Source organism: Pyxicephalus adspersus, chromosome 10, assembly GCF_032062135.1.
Source record: "Pyxicephalus adspersus chromosome 10, UCB_Pads_2.0, whole genome shotgun sequence".
Classification (NCBI taxonomy): domain Eukaryota; kingdom Metazoa; phylum Chordata; class Amphibia; order Anura; family Pyxicephalidae; genus Pyxicephalus; species Pyxicephalus adspersus.
Window position 1 is genome coordinate 53,712,502 of NC_092867.1, and position 22,435 is coordinate 53,734,936.

The window sequence follows — 22,435 nt, forward strand, 5'->3', positions numbered from 1 at the left end:
AGAGAGCATTGCGTGTGGGCGACCCAGGAAGAATCTGCTGCTGGAAACTGATGGAGAAGCGTCAGGCCATTGTTCGTTGATCTCTGTGTGTTAGTGACACGGGCTGGAGGATGCTAAGAAGAACCTGTCATCTGTGACTTGTCCATGGTCTGACCCTCAGGTAATGTAAATAATGGTAGCTCCATGGATCTTTTCTGTGGTAATCTGATAATGATCCTTGCTGCTGGGAGTACACATTAGCATTGGCCATATACCCAGTGACTTTGGGCATTTGTATGGCAAAGGAAGGCACAAAAAAGTTTATAAAATTGTAATGTGTACGTTGCATGCTACCATAGTGTTGGGTGATGAGGCTGCAGAGGAAAATGATGGGTATGGTGTTATTATTATATTATTATACAGTATTTATATAGCGCCATCATATTACGCAGCACTGTACAAAGTGCATAGTCGTGTCACTAACTGTCCCTCAAGGGAGCTCACAATCTAATTTCCCTACCATAGTCATATGTGATTAATGTAGTCTAAGGTCAATTGTTAGGAAGAAGCCAATTAACCTAACTGCATGTTTTTGGGATTTGGGAGGAAACCGGAGTACCCGGAGGAAACCCACGCAGACATGGGGAGAACCTGCAAACTCCATGCAGATAACGTCCTAGCTGGGAATCGAACCTGGGACCTAGTGCTGCAAAGGCCGGAGTGCTAACCCCTGAGCCACCGTGCTGCCCAATACCTGAATACCAGTACTTTTTTCTGTACTTCTCATTGGTGACAGGTTCTCTTTAATGATTACTTGTTGTGGGGTCTGATAGCTTTCCCAGTGGGAAGTCTGTAATAGACCACAAGTCCCAGCAGATCTGATTTTCTGGGTCATTGGACATATGATTTTATTGGGTTATTCAGCTGTTGGTCATGTGATTCCATGCCATGCCTGCTCTCAGAGAGGGGGTGGGGTTTTGGATCCCTTCTGCATTAACACGGCTCATTCTTTGATGAATGACTGGTGATCAGGTCCAAGTGCTTTCATGGTGAGGTGTTTACCCGGCCCGGTGTAAGTGTGAGCTTTCAGAAAGCCAGGTTTTGCAGGCCTTGGCAATTAGGGAGGATGTGGGGGAGGGAAGTATTGGGTGCAACTACTTTAAGCACAGGTTCAAGTCCATTTTAGGAAAAGGTATCAATGGTAGGTTGCATCTGCTGAAGAGAAGACCTATGATTACTCATGGATCTTCTGGATACAGAGAATCCATACTGATTTGAAGGGATTGATTTGATATTCCTTTTAAAATCATCCTCTGAATGATTCAGTTTGTTAAAGTTTACCAACCATATTTGTGAATTTATGATCAACAAACAGGAGAAATGTCATTTTCCTACATACATTGGATTCCTCTTTCCTGTCTCCAAACTTTAGGAGGTACTGAGAAAATCTAGACATGATTCACCCTTCCCAAAATGCAGTGTTTGGCTCATTTCTGGCGCCTTGAGCACTGTCACGTGGAGATCGGGGTCATTTTTATATACCGTGTGAGCCTCGCCTTGCACAAGAGTATTACTTAAGGATCAGGATAAAGAAATAGTTACTGATAGTCCCTTGTGATAAACTAACCTATTATACCATAGCATAGTTCCTATATTTGGTCTCCAGCCACTATATATAGGAGGAGAACATCAGGGAAATCCAGGTCTCTGTTGTTCCTTATATAATAACTGACAGGGTTCTCCCCAGCCCCTTTTAGCTGGGCGCACCACCTGGCACTTTCCAGCACCCACTCGGCTGTTTTTGGGTGGTTACCAAAGAGTTTGGTCACAATACAGGGGCTGCCACCCACCTACAATTTCTTCCCACCCGGCTTAAAAAAATGTCTGGGTTGAGCCCTGACTGATATAAAACATTTAGAACTGACCACAGCTACATTTGACCTACTTCTGCCCTGACAACCACCAGCCAATGGTAGAATTACCTGTTCTGTACCATAGCATTTGCTGTTTTTTTTTTTTTTTTGGTTAATGAACTAAAAGATGGTCAGGCCAATTCTGCAATGTGAACAAGGTGTTGAATATGAATATTATCTGCATAAATATGGATATTATATGACTCTATCCATGCACATATATATTCAAGGTTCATGCACAAATAATAACTAGTCACTCAAACAGTTTAAATAAGGAACAAGTTGAAACAGCAGTATTGCTTGATATAGGAACAAAATATTAATTACATGAAAATAAGGTTATTAGTAGGCAAACCACTGTAGTAATCTAATAATGGTTAGTACATAATCCTGCAATTACAAAACAGCAAAACAAAAGTGGTGGAGTGGAGCATGGTGGTGATCAATGTAATCCATCTATACTCTTTTGGACAAGGTTCTTTCCTCCTCCTTCTGTTTAATAATAATATTGGTGCTACTGTTTATTTATGAAGCAGTGACTTAGCATTTTTGCTTTCCGTAATAGGCCAGAATTCATATAGAGCTGTAATAGATCGTCTGGATGGCGGCCACCCGCTCACTTAACCCTTGCTGTGAATGAATGGGAGCTGCTGTCACTATGGGGAGCAGGGGTTAAGGGGGTAGAGAGGCCCCATGTTAGCTGAACTGTAGCTGCTGTGTGAACCCAGAATCTCCAGCTAACAAACTGCAACAAATTTACAAACAATCTTTATGCTAATAAAACTATGTTCAGAGAGATATAATATCAAACATAATATATATATAAAAAAAAGGGTTTAATATTAAAACAAGATTACGCAAATGTGTTAGTTTGTCCTGAATGAGTGCTGGTTCACTTTGGCCTCATATGTGACATTGTTCTGCATTTACATGAAAGTGGGTGGTTGAGCTGATGCAAACCTTAAACTCTTGTTTGCTTTCCTTCTACCAGATGCTTCCTCCATACGCTAAGGGAAGAGACACTTAGTAACCAAACAACATGGATAACCGATTTGCTACTGCGCTGGTGATTGGTAGCGTTTTGTCCCTCCTGTCTGTCATCTACCTGTCAGCAGCTGTGGGCACAGTCTCCTGGTATCACTACTTCACCTCTCCTGTCCTTGCCAATGTCAGTGAGACGGCCGCCAGTGAATTCCTCGGCGAGCTAGAGAAGGCAAATGAGAAGGCATACACAGATGCGCTCTATCATTGCAATGGCAGCCTGGGCTTATGGCAGCAGTGTATTATGGTCCCGCCACAGAACTATTACCAGGATGGTAAGTTTCTTGGTCCAATTATTCAAATCTGACTTAATCATCCATATCTCGTGTACAGCGCCACTTAAACTAAACAAAGAAAGAGCAGCATTAAGAGACAGTCAGGCTTTGCAGCATACGTATGTGCTGATTTGACCTCACCAAACTTTTCTTAATAGCTGGTAAGAGAAACTGTCAGCCAGTCTATGAACAAGGATTGTAAGAAAGAGATGTAAAGTGCATCTGATGTGTAGGACTGCAAGTCAGAAATGAGACCACAATGAATCAATTCAAAACTTTTTAATGTGACCTATAACTAGTACAATTAAATTGAAAAACAAAGCAATATGTTAGGGGAAAAATATAAAATATAGAAAACATCCGATAAGCTGGTTGTAAATGTGTGCACACTCCTAAACTAATGCTTTGTTGAAGCAGCTTCTGATTTAATTCCAGCATTTAGTCTTCTTGTGTAGGAGTCTAGCAGCATGGCACATTTTTACTTGGCAATATTTGCCCACTCTTGGAAAAGCTCCCTGTATCTGTCAGATTACGAGGGCATCTCGTGCAGATTCACAGATATTCTTTTGGATTTAGGTCTGTGCTCTGGCTGGTGAAACCTCAAAGCATCATACTGTCACCACCATGCTTTGCTGTGGTTTTGGTGTCCTTTTGGTAATGCTTTTGCACAAAACCTATCTAGGATGTCTTTCTTTGTAAGATAAGCTTTCTGTCTTGCAATTCTGCCCCATATTACAGACATTTGGAGAATCTGGGATATTGTTGTAACGTGGTACACAACCAGTTCTTGCCAAGAAATTCTTCAATGTTGCTGTACGTCTCTTGGCAGCCTCTCTGGCCAGTTTTTGTCTTGCCTTTTCCTCAGTTTTGGAGGAAAGTCCAGTTCTTTACAACGTCACTGTTGTCCCATATTTTCTCCACTTTTTGATGAGAGTCCTCCCTTTGTTCCATGGTATATCCAATGCTGTGGAAATTTTGTATCCATCTCCTTCAGCAATGAGATGCCTTTGATGCTTTGTAAGCTCTCCATGGCTTTTGCTGTAGCAGGAAAATCCTAGAAGGACAGCTGAACTTTATTTGAGGTTAATCTGAGTCTCTAAGTTATGGCTGGTCTGTACCCAAGAAGACTGGATGCTGTAAATAAATCAGAAAGGTGCTTCAACTAAGTAATAATTTAATGGTATGCACACATATGCAGCCAGCTTATCATACGTTTTTTTTTTCCTTCTAACAGATTTTTTCGTTTTTCAATTGAACTGTACAGGTTATAAATCACATTAAAGGCGGGGAATGTTTTGAAATGATTTATTGTGGTCCCGTCTTTTACATCACAAAAACCTAGAATAAATTCATAATAAAAATCAATAGGGATGTGTACACTGCAATTTCATACATTTCAATAAACTGTTCAAAATGGCAAATATAAGTTCCATGGCCAGCGAGTGCAGCTCCATAATTTATTTCTCAGTGTGCTTTAAGTCTGGTTACATGAGAAACTATGTAAATCATGCCCTTAAATGTTTTTGTCGTTTGGGAGCATGCAGTGCTATAATAGAAGGATGTAAGGGTTTTTTTTTTTTTTTTTACACTGGGGTTGTAGTTTATTATTTTTTCCATCCTGATCTCCAACACAACAAATCTGTTACTTCTAATACTTTCATTGCCTTGCTCTGTTTTAGTAATCTGCAAATAATAGTACGGCACCTAGAGAAACATATACCAGCAGCAGGTTTATTTACCCCTCAATGTTGGGGGGGGGGCGGCATTCTGACTGGACAAAGTTCTGGTACATTCTGTTAGTAGTGGCAATTACCTACCACTACATTCATACTTACTTACATTCATATTGACCATTGAGGAATAGGAATGTCTGCTCCTTTTTTCTAAATAATTTGCATGTATATAAATGATATGTAGCTCAATTACAGATTATGTTTTCTTTACCCCCAATCCTTTACGGCACATTCTTATTTAAAAGTGACAGGAACACTCTAACCACTGTTTGCTCCTCTCTGACCGTGTTGTCTTATTTTCATTTTACAGAGTCTCTGTCAGACTTTCGATGTGTTTCTTTGTCGTTTTCTGACCAGTTCTTAGAGAAATATACCCAACCTGGGAACCACAACTCAGAGGTTGATCTGATCCGGACCTGTAAGTTGTAACATTAAACTTTTATAATGGATGTTGGCTTCAGAAATGTTTGCCTTGGAGTTAATGTAGACTGATGTAAAGAAAGCTAATTACCTGGATGTAAAATGGATTTTTTGGCTTCAGCTATTTCAGTCAGTTCTGAAACAAGCATGCTGATAAGGTTTTAGTCAGAATGACATTGTAGGACTGCATAACAAACCCCAGCTCCTGTCTACAGCTACTTGGCACCCAGAAGGCTTTTTTGTGTGTGTTCAGGTGCAGTTGTGGAGAGGGTAAAAGGAAATGGTTGGAGTGACAGACTGCCCTAAAATGCTGTATGAAGCTTCTCAAAAAATATATTGCAGGAAAATACCTGTAAAAAAATGGATTTCAACCATTCCCATTTGTTTCTGTGAAAACCTGGACTTTGGGGCGATTCAGCAATGGACGTTTGCTGTATTGCTTGAAAAAAAATATTAGTCTGAACCAGCTTAACAGCTGAACAACTAAAAGGCAATCAGATGAACATAAGCGTTTATTAGTCATACTAGGTCAGTGGTTCAGAAGCTATGAAAGCAGCGGTCGCCAACTGGTGTGACTCCGGCCGGTGCGCCCCTTAGCGAGGTCCTTCTCTGGCATTGTGACGTCATCATGGAGAAGTTTCTTCTCCTTTGAGTGACACACACCTCCCCGCGCATGCGTGGTCCAGAGCTCCTAAGTTAAGTGGTCCGTAGGTCTGAAAAGGTTGGCGACCACTGTATTAAAGGCAGAGGTTCAGAACACCATCCAGCCAAGATGTATCCAGAACAGGGATTCTGAGTTGCAGACTAACTTTTTCTACTGTTGCCTTCATCCTTAAGGTCGTACAGGAAATGGCCAGTATTACAGGAAACTTACACAATGCTCTCAGTTTGCCTGTTTGTGCAGTAGGACATTGGCATAGTATACATATTTTTTTAAAAAACAAACTGCGGTAAAAGACATTGATGTGTTTGATTAAGAATTTCCTAAAATTTAGGGCTTGTTTCCACCGGGGGTCATATTATAGTGTTACAGCTTCAGTAATTTTGTATTGGGAAGCCGTTTTCAGGCTTGAAATACATTCACAGGCCTCTCAAAAGCTTTCTCCTTCAAGCCTACAAAAGCAGTTGATCCATGTCCCACCATGAGATGCTGCATGTAGCATTTCAATGACAGTTAAAAAAACTCTTGGTAAATGCCTGCAAAAAAACACAATGCAATGCAAAGAAACTGCTTCAATAAATGCCCCAAAAACCATCTGCGTGAACAACTAAACATTTGTGGTAAATTTTCTTCCGATTCAATATACAAAAATGCAGTCAGATTCTTGTTTTTATAAAAGCAGCTCTAAGCAATGCTACTTGGTAGGACATAACTGGGGTTGATGGAATTTTCAAGATAATTGGACCTCAAGGCTCGATTTAAACCTGCCTTGGGATCAAACGATTCTGCACAGTTTCTGGTGGCTGGCACCTTTACAGCTGCTCGGTCACTGAGCCGCAGTGCTGGTTCCTAAAAAAGCAGTGTCTGCAGATTTGATAGCAGGGGGTACTGTATTGCTTACTTCCATTCCCCATTATTTTTCTATGGGGCTGTCACGGGTAAAAGCTACTTGTATTATTTCCCCCGAGGCAGTGATTTACTGGCAAGAAAAAACAGTAACTGCACCACCAAAACCTCATTGGCAGTCTCAACATAGCCTAAGTATTGATTCTTTAGACGGCACCACCTCTGCAGGCTGTTTTGAAAACTGTGACCCTGTACCCTAATAATTAGGTGAGCTTTACTTAAAATTATCCCATCCTTTGTCTGCAACCTACTATGCTTCTGGAAAAGTTGCTACTAGCAAAAAAATGCTAGCAGAGACCAGGCAGGAACCGCCTATTCTATCTTATGCACAACTCCTCGCGTATCTCCTAGGAGCAGCCTTAAATGGCAGGGGTGTTCAATATTGTTACCATGTAACTTTTTAAGTAAGGTATAAAGTCTTCAGAACTGAAATGTGGATCAGCAATTGTTTTTTTTTTTTTTTTTGCCTTAGGATGTATTGAAACCACAGGCAGCATTTCAGTCAGACAACTGGCATCTTTATCCGAGAATCCACATTACTAACACTTGCATTCTTGTCATTCTTGACAGGTAGATTTTAAATAGATTTTACAGCCTCCATGGTCTATGGGGATAACATGGTGATTTGTTGAAGCACTGATTGCACTGCCTTGTCTTGTCTTATTAAAAACTTGTCTTTGTTTCAGATCTTTGGCGATGTCAGTTCTTGCTGCCCTTGGTCGCTCTAGGACTCATATTTTTTGGTGCTGTTGTTGGTTTGGCTGGATGTGTGTGCCGTAGTCTTTACCCAGCTCTGGGAACAGGAGCCTTACACCTTCTTGCAGGCAAGTCATAAATGTTTTTCTTTAATCTGCCATATGTGTGAACATTTTATGAAGACCTTATGCTGCAAAAAGTTAAGCAGTAGGGAGTTAAAGTAATGTACAACAGAGCAAGATTTGGTGAATTTTGATAGGGTCATTTTAAGAGTCACATCCTGTGTTGAGTGCTGTAAAACTGTCTCAGAGACAATATTTATATTGCCAAGCATTGGCTGTGAGCAATATGTATTCCTATTGACTGGTGGTTGACCCTGATCTGAAAAAGAATGTTCATTCAGATTATATTGTGTAGTGTAACATGTCTTTCTTTTTACACTATTCATTCCTGCAGTCTAATCTTTTTTTACAAGGACACCAGCTGTACGTGTCAAACCTAACACCTACTTCCAATCTCCTAATTATGTATTAGTAACATGCAGTGCAGACACCTGAAAAACTTGAACAAGGCCTTAAGAACAAAAGTACTTTCCCTAAAACCTTGGTAATTCAACTCACTGGGAAGTGTCTCTGTATGATCTCTCTAAATGGTCACTTTTACTAATGTTGGCTGACTTCAGCTGCAGCTTCTATCAAGTCTGGTCTCGGTCAGCCTTCAGTGATCAAGCTTGACTTCCGAGACCTCTTCGCCTTCAAATTGCTATCAAAGTAAAGTTAAAAAGGGAGCTTAGACAGCTAAATGCATGGCTTAAGTCCTGGTGTGGAAGGTAAAGGTTTGGGTTCATAGAGCACTGGGCTGACTTTTCATTGGGGTACAACCTGTATGCCAGAGATGGCTTGCACCTAAATGAATCTGCTGTGCTAGGAGAAAGATTTAGGGGAATGGTGGAGGGATATTTAAACTAGGACAGAGGGGGGTGGGACAGTTAAATAATGTGGCAGAAAGGTTAGTCAGGGGTCAGACACTAGTGGAGGGTGGATTGGGGATAGTTGGGGGGAGGATTATTGATAATTGTAAGGAGCTTCCCATGTTACAAACAAACATTGGATTGTGCAGTACTAGTACAATGATGGTAAAATGGTTTAAAGACCCTGTTCACCAATGCTAGAAGTCCAGCAAACAAGATGGGGGAGTTGGAAGCATTAATGAGTGAGGAGAATTATGACTTAGTTGGTATTGCTGAATCCTGGCCTTGTTCTTCGCATGACTGGGCTGTCAATATTCCTGGGTATTCTCTCTTTCGTAAAGACAGAGTCAAATGAAAGGGTGGTGGTGTCTATCTGTATGTGAGAAGTGATCTAAAAGTGAATAGGAAAGAAGATGGAGCAAGCGATGAGGTTGAGGCTTTATGGGTGGAGTTGAATGTGGGGTTGAATAACACACAATTAATTATTGGAGTCTGCTATAGGGTCCCCAGTGCTAAGGAAGAAACTGAAAATCAACTATTAGCACAAATAGAAAAAGCAGCAAAAAGTGGAAGTGTTTTAATCATGGGAGATTTCAACTACCCTGACATTGACTGGAGTAATGGCACTACAGGAACAGCAAAAGGGAGGAAATATGAGAATTTAATACAAGATAATTTTATGGTACAGTTTATAGAAGCCCCAACTAGAAATGATACTCTGCTGGACCTAGTTCTTTCTAACAATGCAGAACTTATACCAAATGTGCATATAAAAGAGAATCTGAGTAGCAGTGACCATAATATGATTTCATTTAATGTAAGCTGTAAACAGGAAGCAAAAACAGGAAAGATAAAAACATTTATTTTAAGACAGCAAACTTTCCATTATTAAGGGCAGCTCTCTGTGACTTGGACTGGGAGACAATATTGACCTCAAAGAACACGTTGTAACAATGTGAAGATTTAAAGGTAATCCTATATATAGAAAGAATGGATCTTGGGGAAGGGGGAAATTTTCAAGGTGTCAATGGCATTTTTTCTTTTTTGAAATCACAGGGCTAGATTCTATAGTTGGAGGGTGTTGGTTGCACAGTCCTCACTTAACTCGGGGCTGTTGGTTGGGAAATGCAGCCAGAGGCATTCAGGGGGGACTGTAAAACTAACAGCCCCCAGTATATTATTTGTGCCTAAAGAAGTCTCCTTTCTTCTTCTTTGTACTATTTGTAATGCTAAAAAACATAAGGGGCTGGCAACGGAAGGAGATCATGCACTAAGCGTGATTTCTAACTAACTATATTGATTATTTCACAAATACCATAGCTGTGCAGACTTTAGATTCTTGGATTGGTCCAGTTGTGATGGTTTCTCATTAGGTTAGCTTTGTTTACTAACTCTTCCTGTTCTTTGCAGGTGTGTGTACGCTTGGTGCAGTCCTGTGTTTTGCCGCTGGGGTGTATATGTTGCAGAGGAGTCTACCCCCTCCCCCAGGTGTTCGAGGGGATTATGGCTGGTCCTTCTGCTTGGCCTGTGTCTCCTCCCCATTGCAGGTCATGGCTGGAGCTCTCTTCCTCTGGGCATCCCGCGCCAGTCGGCGAGAATATTCACTAATGAAGGCTTATCGTGTAGCATGAAGCATACAGCTCCGCTACGATATTTAGACACCAGGGTTCCAAGCTCAGACTCTGGTAACATGAACTTCGTCTGGGTTTGTTCACAATCTTTAGCAACTGCATTTTATTTTTATGATTTTTGTGTGTTTTTAAGAAGCATCTCTGTTTAGAATGCATACATCTTTTCTCCTTTTCATTTGGATGAAGTAGGGTATGGCCTAATGCTGTGCTTAGATTTTACAGCAGTCCAATACTCCAGAAAAGTGTTTTTCACCCACTGACAGCACAAATCAGAATCTGGCTTTTTACCTAATTTACCATTGAATATTGCTTAATTTCATCATTTATATTCCTAAAGCAAATCCTCTAGAAGGCATGTAATGCAGCATTTCTCTGCTACCTACCTGGTGGCTGCTCCAATGGAATATATGAGGACCTTTCACCAAAACCAGTATTGACACAACTGATACTAATCTGAGAATGCAAACGTAAATGTGACCCAAGACAGAGAACTCCAAGTTTAGATGATTTTTTTTTCTTTACTGCTTGAAGTATTAGGGTTCTGTGGTATTGAATTTAGGGCTATGTCTACCATTTGTTTTCTGTGTGTGTCACCTGCTGTGGAATGTTTTCATTATGTAGTGTTTTTAGGTAGAAAAATAATTCTTTCTTAAGGAACTGAGGGCAATAACATATTTTTTGTATCTTCCTTAAAGAAGAATGGTTATCATTTGCTCTTGGTGGTAGTGAAGAAATATAGGTGGTAGTCTCTATCTGGTATATATCATTAGGTATTTCATTTTAACTGTGCCCTAGTCTGCCATCCCTTGAGCGGTGTGCTACAGGATGATGCTCACTCCAATTGTTTACAGGTTCTGGAGCCTGAAGTAAACATCATTTGGCACCCAGTAGCAGAAAGTATATATTACATATGAAACAATACAGATTGGGCGTTCCAATTACATTTCTTCACTACAGATAAGGAGGCAATAAAATTCTTTTATGAGTATGGTTATCCTTTAAATGTAATGTACATAGAGAAATTTGGCTACCATTGCTGATCACCTGAAACAGCTTGGTATCTGGTTGTTTCTGGCTTTTAACACTTCCTGATTCACTCATTTTATATGGCATGTCTTTTTTTCAATCTAACTGCGTAACACTCCAAAATGAAAAAAAAAAAATCAATTGAGTTCAACCAACAGGAATGTGAAAAAAAAGACTTGCGGGATCAGGACCCCAAACTTAGATAGCCCAAAACAAAACAAAGAAAAAATAAGGCATCTAAAAGAAAACCCTTTATCTGTATACTTGTTTTGGATCAAGTAGTAGTAAAGCCACTGAATCAGCACAGCAGCCTATTTATTTACAGACTTCTTTAAAGGGGTATGAAAAAATATATTACATGAACTGTAAATGGAATAAAAGACGCTACAGGGACATGATCATTATCTTAACCTCCTGGGCGGTTCATTTCTGTCCGGATTTACATGTCTAAAAGCAGTACATTGTTTTTCATGAAAATTTATTTTTCAGTATAATAGTATGAATATAATAAAGTTTGAAACCACCAAATCATGTCAAGTAAGAATTTCAAGAAATTAAAAAAAAATAAAAATAATTTTTTTCAATTTCAATTTTAAAAAAAATAAATACTCATACTATTATATTATACTGTAAAATAAATTTTCATGAAAGACAATGTACTGCTTTTAGACATATAAATCCACTGTATTGCATTCAATACAGGTATTTTGTATTGATTGCAATACAAAATTATTTGAAATTCCCGCCACTCCCCCAACCAACGGCCGCACGGACCAACGTCACCGGGAACTTCCCGGTGACTCATCAGATGCAGAGGACGCTGACCGGAGGAAGCGAGGAGACAGTAAGGACGAAGAAGGACGCTGGTGGATCAGGTATGGCTCTATTTACTATTGGTTTTCACTGTTTTAGCTACCCTGTGTGTGACTCGGGGTTACTGCTTTCAGCATTTTTTTTTTAGCCCGAGTCACACTCTGGGTTAATGATGGGGAGGTTAATTCTTAAAGGACAGTCATTCTAGCGGTGTCAGAGTTTGCAAGTTACTTTTAATCATGTGTATTATGTGAAGGCAGTTTAAAGGGAAAATACTAAGCACGTTTGACTTTTTTTTGTATTATTTATCCTCTGTTTTATGTAACTAATGCGCAATACATTTTTCTGTTTTAATCAACTGATACATTCCAGGTACAGGAAAACAAAAGGTGTTGATTGTCTAAGTTTCTTTTAGGACGGGGGGGGGAAGCCTGTCCTCTGCTACCATGTGGAGAAGAACCCCTACGCTTAATGTGGAAGCAGTGTTCACAGCATGGAGGGTTTGGCATACCCCCCGCTGAGTCAGAAGCAGTTGCGGAAAGTTCTGACTCTGACTGGAGTGCTTTTCTACTGTTTTCTAAGAGATAACAAATGATAAGACTTTTCACACTATTTTTATTGAATGTACCTTCAATGTATTTAGCTGAATTAAACAAAAAGTTCATTTGGGCTTTAACACACTTTTATGCTCGTTTTGAATTGCTGCATTGATTAATATTGAGTTATTATGCATATCACATTCTGTATCCTCAGGGATATAGATACTCTGACCTGTATACCTACATAAGGGGAGAATATAGGCTGGTTCACAAAAGTGTGTCGTGCTAACACATTTTGCCGTGCGTCAAGAGTTTTGTGCATTGCAGTGTTTTGAATCTTAAGTTGTGTCTTAACACATTTAGCACACGTGTGTTTGTAACACCACAATGCACAAATGTAAAAATCCGGGCATTGTTCTATTTTGATATTTTTATGCAATGCATGTAAAACATGCATATTCGACGTGTGAGGTAAGGCAATGGAAGCTGGCCCTGTTAATCAAAGTACAACAACACCAAGAACTAAGCTGGAAGCACAGCCTGCATATGTAATAGGTCAGTATGCCTGCCCCATATACAGAAAGAATTCAATGCACACTATAGTTTTTTCTTAAACATACTGTAGTGTAAACCTGTGCAACCAATTACGGTTATTGTAACACTGTGTTATTGACAAGCAAACTTCGATGATTGCTAACCATTTTGAAAATGTACTGAATTTATGTTGTATGGTTTGTCACAAGCTACCTTGCCTTTGTCTTTCTACAGATGTTTAAAGCTGATATTTCTCTAGTAGTGACAAGCTATGCAAAACTAATGTCAAATGCAAAGCCAGGGTATGGTGTAATAGTGTACAATTGTGCTAGAAGGTCTTTAAGGTAAATCGAGGACATAAAATGGAATCTTTGCTGACACCAATCGTTTCTACAGACTGAATGTGGAAATTAAATAGAGTAGAGTATAAAATCATGAATTATGAAAATGAAAAATATTTACTCAAACATAGATTTATTTAATTACATATAATAATTCCCATCGGTTCCTAAAAGTAACAGTAATGGTGTGGCAAATCTACTAAAGCAAACTCCTGTTTAAAAAAATAAATATATATGTATTTTAAATAGGTAAACTGGCTTGGTTAGACTTTTCCAAGGACTCCCCTGGACCAAGCTGGACAATGCAGTGATAACCTTTTAATTGCCAAAAATTGAGCTATAAATAATAAAATATGAAAAGTTTAAATTACAAATAAACTGACTAAGCACAAAATGCTTGTCTTTCTGAACAGGAATTGTCATGATCATTCATAATGGCTTCTAGAGCTGTTGTACTATAAAAGTAGGAAAGTTGTCATTATTTGGGACAAAACCTGATCTGATATCTGTATAGAAATGTATGGGGCTGAGATAAGTTTTTATTGTGTGTTATGACAGACTTTTATGAGAAATACTTACGGAATTAAACACTATTCCTATTTGCATTTTTTTGGTACTGTGTGATACGCTAAGCCACTAAGAAGTGATAATCATTTAGCGAAAAAAAAAAAAAATAACCTTGCAGATGAAACACCAACTGCAATAGCACTTTTACTGTAACATAATTGCCATAGCTCCCTAAACTAGAAACATCCCCACCACTGTTTAATCACCTTGCTAGTGATGGCTTCCCAATGTGTTTATATCTTGGATGCATAACTTTTCTCGGGGGCTGACTGTTTGTGCCGTACAAAATCATTACATTGGCCAACTGGAAGATTTCTGCATCCATGATGTAAACGGGGGGTGTGCTGCTTTATGCTACAGAGTGGAGTATAATGGGAGGGCTGAGAGTTAGATTATCGTAGAACTTTTATAAAGCGTGGCTGTATTTTAAAGCTTGATTTCAGTCAAAATATTTTTTGAAGTATGGAATGGATTTTTTTTAGGCTTTTGTGATCTATTCTTCATTAGGAGATTATCTCACAGGACAAGAAATAGTAGGAATAGAAGTAATGAGGCTACAACAAAGCACTTTTTTACCCAGTAAAAAATGAAGGGTTATAGCTGGGTTTTAATATTGTCACTGAAACAAGTTGACAAAAACAATCATATCCCTTATTCAGCTGTTAAAGGAACAAGCAGTGATGAAAAATCTCTCTAGTAGGGTCACAGACTGATAAAAGGAAGGTGTACATACTTCTAAGAACTAACAAAAAATGTAGCTGTAGTTTGGCTTTAAACCCAGGTTGTGTGTTGAGTCTTCTATGACGGCTGCCCTTCAAAAAAATGTCTCAAGTTGTGTTTCTGGCACCTGACACAAGTTTGCTTTTAATTTGTATCAGTTAATTTAGAACCTACTGATACAGCCAGAAAACTATTATTATTATTAATATTATTATTAGGACTACATTGCCCAGCAACTGTTGAAGTTCAGATTTCACAGTACATTGTGTATATTTTTATGGGCAGCAACACACCTAAAATTTTTCATGCCACAATTTTATTATCTCAGCTACTTAATCATTTACATTTGTGCACTGTGGTGTTAAAAAAAAAATTGTGCACCAGAGTGAAATGGCGCTAAAGACAAAACAGTACTGCAAAAAATGAAAGGTTCTTGATCAGAAGTTTAAAAAGAAGTCTAAACTTTCTTTTTCACTCTGCCCTAATTGAGTGGTGAGGCCCTGAAAAAATAAATGTTTACATTTTTACGAACCTGCACTGAAAGAAGGCATACATATTCATATGACAGAATTTGAGCTTGCTGTTGGTTACTTTGGTTTGCAGCATACCATGTGAGGTTCAAATGAGGTCACATGTTCCCTAATATCTAGAAATACTAGGTTTGTAGCAAGCTATGAACAGTCAGTGTGTAACGGCAGTAAATGATGAGTAATAAATGACTTTTAATCATCATCTACTCTCTGTGCTTTCCAAGCAGCCAAATAGTAACTTTAGAAAACAAACAATTTTTTTGAAACTTCATCATTTAAGCAATAAATTTTTAAACTTTTTTAAAGCTTTGTGTTGCGTTTTAGCATGGAACCTCCGGCCTACACTTGTGATAGTCTGTAGAGACTCATGCACAATGTATTTATTTGTACCGTGAAAAAGAAAAATGTGCACATACTGTAAAAAAATTGTAGTGTGTACCAGACTTTTGTGTATGTTATTATTGTACACTCCGATCTACTAGTGATTAGAACTTCGATAGTATTGAACAATAATAATGTTTATTACAAGAATCATACGTCATTTATACAAACATACAATAAACAGTTGTTAAAAAACACTTGTTGTGTCTGATGTTTTAAAAGCTGAAAAATTGGGTATGTATGAAGAAAGGGGGATTTTTCAAGACTGGTGCACCAAAAAACTGCACATGGCAAGTTTACTCTTAGCTGCCACGTTTGTGACGTTCTCTTCGAAGAGGCTGTAGTATATCTGTAAAGTATGACATTTGTTCAGGCATCACACACTTCATGGAAGTTGATGAGCTTATAAAGATAAGCAATTTACCCTTATCAATTTACAAGTAAAGAGTTTACTACTCAGAAAAACTCTGAATAGAACAAAAGTAATTGATAGACCCATTCTTCTACAACAAATAAAAAAAGAGAATATTATATTGATCCAATAAAACATTTCTTCCCAAATATAGCAGATATATTTTGCTGCAGTTTTTCTATAAAGAGAGAGAAATGATTTGTCTCTAGTTAAAGATTTCTGTAACACCCCTTGAAAAAGTCTTTCCTGTAAATATGAGGATTGGATGGACCTGGTTCAATGCCTACTTCTTTATTTTCAGAAATGGTTCGTGTAGAGTATCAAACAGTCTCTTAGCCTAAAAAAAAAGAACATTATGTTAAAAACATGTCTAAAAACACAAACAAAAATTGTTACAGTTTACCAGTGTGTAGATATGGAGGCTTTCATTTTTTTTTTTAATATATAACACATTCACTTGTGGGAATCTTCCAGGTGCATGTGTTTCCCACAAAGGAATGTCTGATTCCTTGTTTTATAAACAGAGCCCTAAAAGCTGGGTCTTCATGGACGGTTTTAAAAACGCATGTAAACGTTCCTACAACGTTTCAATGCACTTTTACAAGTGTTTGAAACCTTGTCTTTAAAACCCTAAAAAATAAATGCCTATGACGCGTTTTGCCACGATTTTACTTAGGCGTTTATAAAAGTTTTACTTGTACCCTTTCAGTTACTGAGTACAGGGGTACATAAAACCCCTTACTCATTCCCTAAAAGGGTTAAAAATATGTGTAAAAAAATAAGACCGGCTTTAATATTAAAGTATTTTATTTAATGTGTGTGCTCTGTGTAACCTAACTTTTTTTTTTTTTTTTTTTTTTACAGGTTATTCCAAAATGACAGAATGAATCCCATGGCTGCATTCATGGCATGAGCACAACCATGGGACTCCTGACAGTTTGGGATCCCCAGGCACATAAGGGCAAGTCTCTCTATTCACCTCCAGTGCTCCGTGATTGGCTGATGAAAGGGAAATCCTGATGACAGCTCAAGCATCATCAGGATTTCCCTTTCCTCAGCCAATCACAGAGAAGAGCTCTGTTATGCCGAAGCTCCAGTTCCCTGAGTGCTCCTGCAGCCCGAGCAGAGCTGTGACGTGTTGTGCATACCAGAACACATACCACAACTCTGCTAGGGCTGAGGGAGCGATTAGGGGAGCGGGGCTTCAGCATGCCATTCAGCAATAAAGGGGAATGAGGACAAGTCTTCTCTTTCAAGTCTACTGCTGATTGACTAAGAAAAGGTAAACCCTTATGACAGCTCAAGCGTCGTCAGGATTTCCCTTTCCTCAGTCAATCACGATGCAATCGGCAGAGCTCTGCTATGCTGACAGCTCCGCTCCGACTTGTCCCCATTCACCTTTAGTGCTGAATTGTCCTCATTTTCCCTCTAGTGCCAGAGGATTCCTCACTGTCAGGAGTCCCATGGCTGTGCTTATGTCATGAATGCAGCCGTGGGAATCAAACATAGCCTCCCCTGGAGTGGTGGTATGCTAGTTATGCAGTCCCAGCTCCCATTTGCCAGGAAAATAGATGTTTTGGCATTACAGGATACTAATTTCCCTACGGATTCTTTTCCCAAATATTTCCAAAGAAGTTTCCCTCTGATGTATTTATCCAATGCCAAGGAAAAAAAAAAAAAAAGGGGTTACGTTAGGATTCTCCAGGTCTGTCCCATTCACTCTTCACACTGAACTCAAAGACCATGAAGGCGCTTTGTGATGGTAGTAGGAAACTTGGGCGGGTCCCTAGTTTATATAGTGTGTTACACACTCCTACTTCTGCTCAAATTAGATTTTTCTATGAAATGTTTGATAAAATCTTCCCTTCTATTGAAGGGGCCTTGATTTTGATTGGTGACTTAACTTGACTCCAGATCAAAACTTCCAGACTAACATATAAAACTTTACCTAAGCAGAAAAGTCACTGAGATGGGCCAGACATATTTTTTTTTACTTGTGGCGACAAACCTGGCATGCTCCTAGCAAATAAACTAAATCCTATAAACAAACAACTGCACTTCCAAAAATCAAGCTGGGCAAAAAGTATCCCAAAACCTAAAATTGGTCTTGGAAGCATTTCATAGCTTTTACCAGATTTTCTATGAACTAAATCCAAAGATAGTTCTAAAATTGAAACATTTTTTTCTAGGCTCCCAATTCTAAGATTACGCAAATCCCACTCTAAATTCTTAAAGAATTTACACCTGAGGAAGTCATTAAAAACCCTCAAACTAGGTCCAGATGGCTTACCCAACCTTTTTTTATAGGAACTTTAGCGAGATATTAGCGAATCACCTTTAAGACTTTTTCAATTTCCTTCGCAAAGGAAATTAGGTACCTGTAGAAGATAATTAGTGTTATCCCCAAACCTGGCAAAGACCCCGCTGAAGTCTCTAATTATAATTATAGGCCTATCACACTAATAAATTTCAATTTTAAAATTATGACGAAAATCCTATCCGTGCGCCTAGGTTCCTTCCTAGACCAGTATATCCAGCCAGATCAGGTGGGATTTCTTCACAATTGACATTCCCCGGACTTAGACGTACAATAGACTTGATTTCAGCTGTATATGGTAACTGAAATGGTGGGCCAAAAAGAGAAGTGATGTTACTCTCATTGGATCTACACAAAGCTTTTTACATCTTATCATGGGATTATCTTAAAACCCTTCTTCTTAAAATGGGCTTTGGCCCAGCGTTTTGCCGGATTATATCCTCTCTATACCCCCTCACACCCTCCCCCACAATAGCAATTTAGGACACTACTCGCCCTTGATTAATATCCGGAGATGCACCAGACTAGGCTACCCTCTCTCCCCTTTACTTTTCACTTTAGCTACTGAACCCTTAGCAATAGCTGTAAGGCGAAATCCTTACATCAAGGGCATCCAATGTGGTCCTAAAGAACATAAACATTGACTTTGCTGATGGCGCCTAAATGTATATAACTTCTCCTCTCATCTCCTTGCCCAACTTATTTAAAGAGTTAAGCTCCTTTTCAGAAGTCAGGAAGAAGACAGGTCTAAAACTCAAATGAGCCAAATGGGAGGCCCTAAATATTTAATTGCCCCTAAACATAGTCACCCAACTCTTTTAACTTCACGTGGAAACCCAAAGCAATCACCTATCTAGGCATTGAGAATAACTCTTCCCACCATGATCTGTACTCCGCTATTTACCCACACCTGTTTCATGCAATAGCTAGAGATCTGAATAGATGGCGTTCTAGCGCCACTACTGGTTCTGGAGAATAGCTGCAATCAAAATGAACATTTTACCCAGATTGCTTTATCTTTTCTGCACACTCCCTATTGCTATACCCAGGCTGGTCTTAAGGAATATCCAAAACAAACTCATAAAATTTGTTTGGGGAGACAAACTTTACCACATTATTGCAACTACATTATATACTCCTAAAAAATTGGGAGGATTGGGTGTACCTAACAAAGTAAAACAACAGAGCAGCGTTAGGCCAGACCTACTATTCCACATCCAAGACTACAATGGACTGACCTGGAGGCCCTGGCCTGCCCCTCAATACTGATCAAGATCCTTATCCAGATTTCCTCCTCTAAGAGACCTGCGATTCTCTGTCCTTCACTTTTATATGCTCTCTCCGTTTAGGATGAACAAAAAACTAATTTTAACCTGCACGCCCCCCATGCTCCACTTAGGTAGTATATAACACTCTCACATGAAAAGAATCTTTCCTATATGAAACAATGGGAGTCAGATTTGGAGGTGGAGCAGAGTGCCCAAGAATGGCAGGATCTATCAGTGTCCATTTCTAAAATATCTTTGAACACTTCAATAGAGGCCAAATATAAGGTTTATAATGATGATACCTGGTACTGGTTAGGAACCCTAAGGCCAATTGTTCGGTCTCCCCTCTTTGTTTTTAAGGATGTGGTCAGACTAACACTATACTCAATGCTTGGTGGTGATGTCCTAGGGTTCAGAGATTTTGGATCCGCATTTTCAACCTAATACGCTCTGTCACCCAGGTAAATATCCTGAGGAAAACAAAGAGTGCTCTTTTTTCCTAATTAAAGGATATAGCCTTGAAACAGTAACTAGACTGATAAATATATCCTGTTATCTACCCTGATTACCATTGCTTGTTACTGGAAAGCTTCCATTACACAAGTCAACAAAAAATTAGTTTTGATAATCATCAGAAATCAAAGCAAACTTTACTACATCAGTTAACATCAGCTGTGAGTCACCAAGGAACAATTTTAGCCTCTTAAACGTATTAACCATTGAAATATATTTTTCAGTTTGCTTTTGTAGAACAGACTTGAAACATTCCCATTTCTGTTCTGTGTTCTTTGAGGACAATATTGTCTCCCAGTCCAAGGCCCTTAATAATGGAAAATTTGCTCTCTTAAAATTAAATGTTTTTATCTTTCGTGTTTTTGCTTCCCGTTTACAGCTTACATTAAATGAAATCATATTATGGTCACTGCTACCCAGATTCTCTTTTATTTGCACATTTGTTATAAACTCTGCATTGTTAGAAAGAACTAGGTCCAACAGAGTATCATTTCTAGTTGGGGCTTCTATAAACTGTACCAAAAAATTATCTTGTAATAAATTCACAAATGTCCTCCCTTTTGCTGTTCCAGTAGTACCATTACTCCAGTCAATGTCAGGGTAGTTGAAATCCCCCATGATTAAAACACTTCCACTTTTTGCTGCTTTTTCTATCTGTGCTAGTAGTTGATTTTCTATTTATTCCTTAGCACTGGGGGGCCTATAGCAGACACCAATCATTAATTAATTGTGTGTTATTCAACCCCACATTCAATTCCACCCATAATGCCTCAACCTCATCGCTTGTTCCATCCGCAATTTCTTCTTTCACATTCAATTTTAGATCACTTCTCACATTCAGACAGACACCACCACCCATTTGTCTGACTAAGTCTTTACGAAAGAGAGAATACCCAGGAATATTGACAGCCCAGTCATGCGAAGAACAAGGCCAGGACTCAACAATACCAACTAAGTAATAATTCTCCTCACTCATTAAGGCTTCCAACTCCCACCCCATCTTGTTTGCTAGACTTCTAGCATTGGTGAACAGGGTCTGTACAGTTCCTGAGTTATGAGTACCATCATGGTTAACATTGTACGTGCATGTATTTGGTACCAAAATCGTAAGCACCAATGAAGTGAATGTCAATACATCTTCAGTGTAAAGTAAAAAAAGGCACACTGTGGTATAGATCCACTGAACAGCGTCAGTCAGATACCATTCTTTCTTCAGAAATGCTTGGAGTATGATTTTCTTGTGTACTTTTTGAATTGTCGCGGTACAGCATCCAGCAGTTGTCAGCCATCATACTTTCATTCCGGAAACCTTGGTAGCGGTGCTCCATTAACTGAATGTCCTGGTGAAAACATTCTCCTTGTTCGTCACCCAGCATACCAAGATTTTCCGAGAAGAATTCTAGATGTGAGTGCAAGAAATGCATTTTTAATGACATGTGACAACCCAGTTTCTGGTATGAATCAAGCAGATTCTAAACTCCTTCCTTGTATGCAGGAGACTTATGGCTGCCCAGGAAACTTTCACACAGCCACGTGAATGCATATCAAGCTTCTAGCTTGGCTGCTGAGAGAGATTGTTTGAAAACATCATCTTGCAAAACAGACGGTGGCCCTATGAATATCCCTTACTTCATTTTTGCAGTGCTTATGTTGGGAAACTTCTCAACAAGGTACTGAAAACCCATGGAGTTTGATTTACCCATGGCCTTTACAAGGTTCTTCATCAAGCCTAACTTCATTTGGAGAGGTGGCAGAAATATTTTATGCCGATCAACCAGAGGCAGAAACTTGACACTGCTTGTTCCGGGCTTATAGGTATCTATTGGTAGCCAATCACGCTTGGCATAATGGTCTCCCATAGATCAACTGTCTCACAGGCATAGGAAACAGCAATATTTTTTGAATCCTTCTTGCATTCCCATCAGCAAGCCAATGACCTTTAGATCCCCACAGATGTTCCACTGGTGTGTTTTATACTGGATTGCTTCAAGTAGTAACTTACATGTTGTCAGAGGACTCCTTTATGTTAAACAGACTGGGCAATCAGTAAACTTGGTTTGAAATTACCATTATGCAGTAAGACTGCTTTCAAGCTTCTTTTAGAGGAATTAATGAAGATGCAACATTCTTCATCGGCCAAGTAGTCAAGATCAGATGATTCGGGGGTTGTACCTGGCTGCAACTCCAGTGTATTCCTCATCACCTTCTACAGAAGCCAGTCCATCATGTAGCGGTACCAGAACTGGCAA

The 22,435-nt window shown here is 39.1% G+C and overlaps 2 protein-coding genes across 2 annotated transcripts in view; one reads left to right on the forward strand and one right to left on the reverse strand.

Annotated features, from left to right (window-relative positions):
- Positions 1 to 15,873, forward strand: CLDND1 (claudin domain containing 1). The gene is made up of 5 exons (XM_072424698.1): positions 1 to 160; positions 2,884 to 3,208; positions 5,252 to 5,359; positions 7,615 to 7,752; positions 10,005 to 15,873. Exons 2-5 carry the CDS (start codon positions 2,932 to 2,934, stop codon positions 10,223 to 10,225), a joined length of 744 nt encoding a protein of 247 aa, XP_072280799.1. The 5' UTR covers positions 1 to 160; positions 2,884 to 2,931; the 3' UTR covers positions 10,226 to 15,873.
- The window catches only part of ERCC1 (ERCC excision repair 1, endonuclease non-catalytic subunit), a 17,586-nt gene continuing 10,946 nt past the window's right edge, over positions 15,796 to 22,435 (reverse strand). The window contains exon 11 of the mRNA XM_072424697.1: positions 15,796 to 16,425. Coding sequence (XP_072280798.1) covers positions 16,372 to 16,425 — 54 coding nt within the window. The 3' untranslated portion in view covers positions 15,796 to 16,371. The remainder of the gene's footprint in view (positions 16,426 to 22,435) is intronic.

What these genes read in the sequence shown, in the direction of transcription:
- CLDND1 (XM_072424698.1), top strand. Translation starts at nt 2,932, where the DNA reads ATGGATAACCGATTTGCTACTGCGCTGGTGATTGGTAGCGTTTTGTCC. An exon ending in GGTTGATCTGATCCGGACCT is followed by an intron (nt 5,360 to 7,614) that starts GTAAGTTGTAAC and finishes TCTTTGTTTCAG; the next exon opens with ATCTTTGGCGATGTCAGTTC. An exon ending in AGCCTTACACCTTCTTGCAG is followed by an intron (nt 7,753 to 10,004) that starts GCAAGTCATAAA and finishes TGTTCTTTGCAG; the next exon opens with GTGTGTGTACGCTTGGTGCA.